Source organism: Macrobrachium rosenbergii, unplaced genomic scaffold (assembly GCF_040412425.1).
Source record: "Macrobrachium rosenbergii isolate ZJJX-2024 unplaced genomic scaffold, ASM4041242v1 13875, whole genome shotgun sequence".
Taxonomy (NCBI): Eukaryota; Metazoa; Arthropoda; class Malacostraca; order Decapoda; family Palaemonidae; genus Macrobrachium; species Macrobrachium rosenbergii.
The window spans coordinates 1,290,837-1,295,215 of record NW_027100719.1 but is presented as its reverse complement, the minus strand read 5'-3'; the positions used below and the strand labels follow the sequence as shown (position 1 = coordinate 1,295,215).

Genomic DNA, 4,379 nt, shown 5'->3' with positions numbered 1-4,379 from the left:
ATATATATATATATAATCAGAAAGCTACAAACGTCCTTTAATATCCAATTCACTCTACCTAGGAAATAATATATTTTCATATATGTTACGAAGGGCGGTTTTTAGTTGATAATAAGTCCAGTTTCTTCCCGTGGGGATCGAACCAGCGACGGACGAGGGAATCAGGACTACAGTGACGCACTAACGAAATCGGCCACAAGAGAGGTATATGGGAATAACATCTCCCATCAACTCACCCGTCGAACTCAGGTGTTGAGGCGTCTTTGGAGACGATATCCACCCACCTCCTGAGCCATGTTGCCGTTTATGCGTCCTTGTCGACACGTAGCCATATTATGACTCATTTATCACATCACCGTGGAGGTTATACAATCAGAAAGCTACAAACGTCCTTTAATATCCAATTACTTTACCTCGAAATAATATATTTTCATATATGTTACCGAAGGGGAATTTTTAGTTGATAATAAGTCCAAGTCCGTGGATGATCGAACCAGCGACGGACGAGGAATCAGGAACAACCAACTAACAAAATCGGCCACAAAGAGGTATAAGTGAATAACATTTCCCATCAACTCACCCGTCAAACTCAGGTGTTTTGCGTTTGGAGACGATATCCACCCACCTCTGCCATGTTGACCGTTAGTGCATTTTGTCTTGCAATGAGCCTTTATTATGAGGGTTTTATCACATCACCATTGATTCATATACAATCAGAAAGGGAAACGTCCTTTAATATCAAATTCATTTAAACACCGGAAATAATATATTTTCCCACTGTAACTTTATAAAGTGGGAACAGTTGATAATAAGTTAAGATTATAGTGGGATCGAACCAGCGACGGACAAAGGAAAAAGAAATGGTTATTGTTCTAACGAAATCGGCCAAAAGAGAGGTTACTTAATTGTAGAATAACATCTCCCATCAACTCAATCTGTCGAACTCAGGCTGTGTTTTTTTTGGAGATGATATCCCCCACCTCTGCCATGTTGACCGTACATATTGCATTGATTTTGTCGCTCGTAGCCATATTATGACTATTTATCACTCAACCATCACCGTGATTCATATACAATTTGAAAGCTACAAACGTCCTTTAATATCCAGGTTTCACTCTACTAACCGGAAATAATATATTTTCATATATGTTACCGCCAAGGGGAATTTTTAGTTGATAATAAGTCCACCGTCCCGTGGGATCGAACCAGCGACTTGGACGAGGAATCAGGGGAACAGTGACGCAACTAACGAAATCGGCCACAAGACGTATAAGTGAATAACATCTCCCATCAACTCACCCGTCGAACTCAGGTGTTTTGCGTTTGGAGACGATATCCACCACCTCTGCCATGTTGACCGTCAGGACGTGCAGAGAACTTTTACAGATAAAGGTGCTGAAGTGAAAAAAGGGCAAAATATAATAATGAATGAGGCAAAATATACATACAACTTTCAATATTCTCTCAACTTTATTTAAACTAGGCATTAATAATTCAAGAAAACAATAAACATGACTGATTATCATAGGTACAAGTAGGCTAATGCCTTAGATGAACATGCAATATCTCACTGACTACCTGCAGCAATAGAGCTTGGGAAATATATTTAAAGAAAAATTATATATTATTTAAGGGAAGACAAATAAGGTAATAAAAAGAAAATGATCAATCAGTATGATTAATAGGTCTGACGTTCCTTCCAGACTTATCATTTTATATTTATAAGAGAACCTCCAGGTGCCATTTCTTTGAATATGTTGATAACCTCACTGTTGTTGATTTTGATATCCTTTTCAATTGCTAGCAACAAAAGATCAGAGGGCCCTCCTCACTGCACTGGCTACGCAGCTTAGTCTTCACAAGCTTGAGTTTGGAGAAGGTCCTTTCCACTGTTGCAGTTGTGACAGGCAGAGTGGCATAAATTGTTAAAAGTTCAAGCATAAGTGGAAATATTTCCTGAGTATTGTTTACCTTCATCAGGTTGAGCATTGAAGCTGCAGTGTTCTGTGGATGGCAAGGAAATGAGGAATAAAAATCTTCAATTCCAACTGTAACTTGTCTACTTCTTTAGCTCATAAAACTGACATAATTTTTGTAATGACTTGAATGCTTCTTCATTCACAGGTTCTTTCCAGTTATCTTGGACTGTCATGTAATGGAAAGCCTTTAAGATACCCCTTGTTGTGTTGTCTCCATCTTTAAATCTTCTTTGTAGCTCTTGAGATATTTTATCTAAAAACACATAAAATACTCTACGCAGGAACTGGTAGTAATCATCCAAGGTCTGATATTGCTGGCCCTCAGTAGTAGCAGATGTAGCATTATACTTGTATCTTTCAGGCATTTTCCTTCTTCTGCCTTGTCCAGGAATCACAGAGGGGAGGTTGATGGCCATAGATTCAGCTCTGTCTTTGACTTTGTAAAAATCTCTTGAAACTTCTCATCATTTCTTAACTCTCTTCAAGCTTTGTAGCACTCCATCCACAATTCTATAGAAGCAGCTAAATCAAGGTCTTTCAGTTGTAGTGCATTAGATGCATAGGCAGTTTCTTGAAAAACTGGGGTAGCAATCTCAAGACAAACAAGAAATTCAAAGTTAATACTTTTCAGCAATATTGAGGCCTCCCCTGCTGACGTGTCAGGAGGATCCTTTTGCACTATCTCTTCTAGAAACTGCTTCAGAGCTGGGATGACCTTCTTCATAGTTCTAAGAGCTGATTCTCTGCAAGCCCATCTTGTGTCTGATAGCTTCTGAAGTTCAAGTGGGCGATCTTCTGGATACATTGCTTTTTGGATCTCCATGAATGCAGCATGCCGTTTTGAAGAGTTAGCAACAAAAGCATACAATTTCTCCACCAAGCTGAAAAAAGTTATAAACTGAATACTTGATTTGGCACTTTCAACTAAGACTAGATTTAGGCAATGTGCATGACAATGTACATAGAGTGCCTTTGGGTTCTGTCTCTGGAGTCTGGACTGCAATCCGTTGTATATTCCACTCATATTTGCTGCCCCATCATATCCTTGCCCTTGCATATCATCTATGTTTAGGTTATTTGCATTAAGCATAGAGATCACTTCTTTCTCCAGTGCCTCACCAGTTGTTGATTGAACATTGAATACCTGTATGAAACGTTCTTTTATTTTGAAGTCATGAACATACCTCACAACAAAAGAGACCTGTTCTGTATGTGAAACATCTGTTGTTTCATCCATGAGGATGGAGAAGACCTTGCTCTGGTGAATTTCTTCTAATATCACTCTTCTAACTGAAATGGCCAAAGCCTTGATCAGGTCATTCTGAGTCCTGTTTGAAAGTAGTGACACTTGGGGTCTGTTTCAGTATATCTTGTTTTTCTTTAATTACATCAAGGTGCAATTGAACAACGCTGTCATACTTGCTAAACATTTCTACAAGTTCAAGAAAAATTTCCTCTCGATTTTCACTGGTAGAGATTTCTCCGTCGCCCTAAATGGCAAACCTTGTCTTGCTCAAGTATAGTGTGATGGAGATCAACCTCTCTAAAATTTCTCAGTTTCTCTCTTCTCTTTGTCTCCTAGCAGCTTGTACTTCTCTATTTGCTGCTTCTAATGCAATATCTAATGCTTGGCTCTGGAATCCTTTCCATCGAACCATACCAATCATTTGAGATTCTGAACCAGCATGCTCTTTTAAAGACTCTAAAGCTGTCCTCCAACGACTTATGCCCTCTGATTTCAATGGCTACTCGGCCACTGTACCTTTCTCAGTCAAAAACAGATTGACAGCTGAAGCAGAACATGGCATCTTTCTGAGGTGAATATTCTAACCAAGAGTTCTTTTCATACCATTTCTTCTGAAACGAGCGTCCTAAATTCTTGGGATATGAAATTACAGGTTGACAAGGACCATAATTATTGCAGAGTTTGATAAAAGATTCACTAATAAGACACGTATCTTATAAGTAACAACATGTGCAGGATCATTTGGATATTGTAATTCAGGTAGCATGGAAAATGGCTCTTCAACATCAGTCAATTCGGCTCTTGCTTCAATCTGGGGCTCCTGTGGAGCAACTTGCTCTTCTAGGTCATCTACACTGTCTTCTTCATTTTGGCTCATCGTCTGCTTCCATATCTTCAGTTTCTGATTCTTCGCTCCTGAGTCTCCTCCGGTCCTCTGAATCCTCCTCCACTTGCTCAGATATTGAAGCTGCCACTCTAGGCTTCATCCAATCATAAAGAGTTCTGCTACCTTTGGCAGCATCTTGTCTGCACCGTTCCTGTTCCTTTTTCTTCTCTCCTTGGAATTTGAGCATACTCAAGATGATTAATATAATAAAATCTGAATGGAAAGACAAATGTTACAGTATTCAATATTCCAAGATATCTAAGGGTAT

The 4,379-nt window shown here is 39.1% G+C and overlaps 1 protein-coding gene across 1 annotated transcript; it reads right to left on the bottom strand.

Moving 5' to 3' along the window:
• Positions 1-2,460: 2,460 nt before the first annotated feature.
• Positions 2,461-4,102, bottom strand: LOC136837867 (zinc finger MYM-type protein 1-like). Its single transcript, XM_067102752.1, has 2 exons — positions 3,876-4,102; positions 2,461-3,307 (listed from the first exon to the last, which is right to left on the bottom strand). The coding sequence occupies exons 1-2, from the start codon at positions 4,100-4,102 to the stop codon at positions 2,461-2,463; spliced, it is 1,074 nt and encodes a 357-aa protein (XP_066958853.1).
• Between the last annotated feature and the right edge of the window lie 277 nt (positions 4,103-4,379).

What these genes read in the sequence shown, in the direction of transcription:
- LOC136837867 (XM_067102752.1), bottom strand. Translation starts at nt 4,102, where the DNA reads ATGAGCCAAAATGAAGAAGACAGTGTAGATGACCTAGAAGAGCAAGTT. An exon ending in ATTATGGTCCTTGTCAACCT is followed by an intron (nt 3,308 to 3,875) that starts GTAATTTCATAT and finishes ACTTTCAAACAG; the next exon opens with GACTCAGAATGACCTGATCA.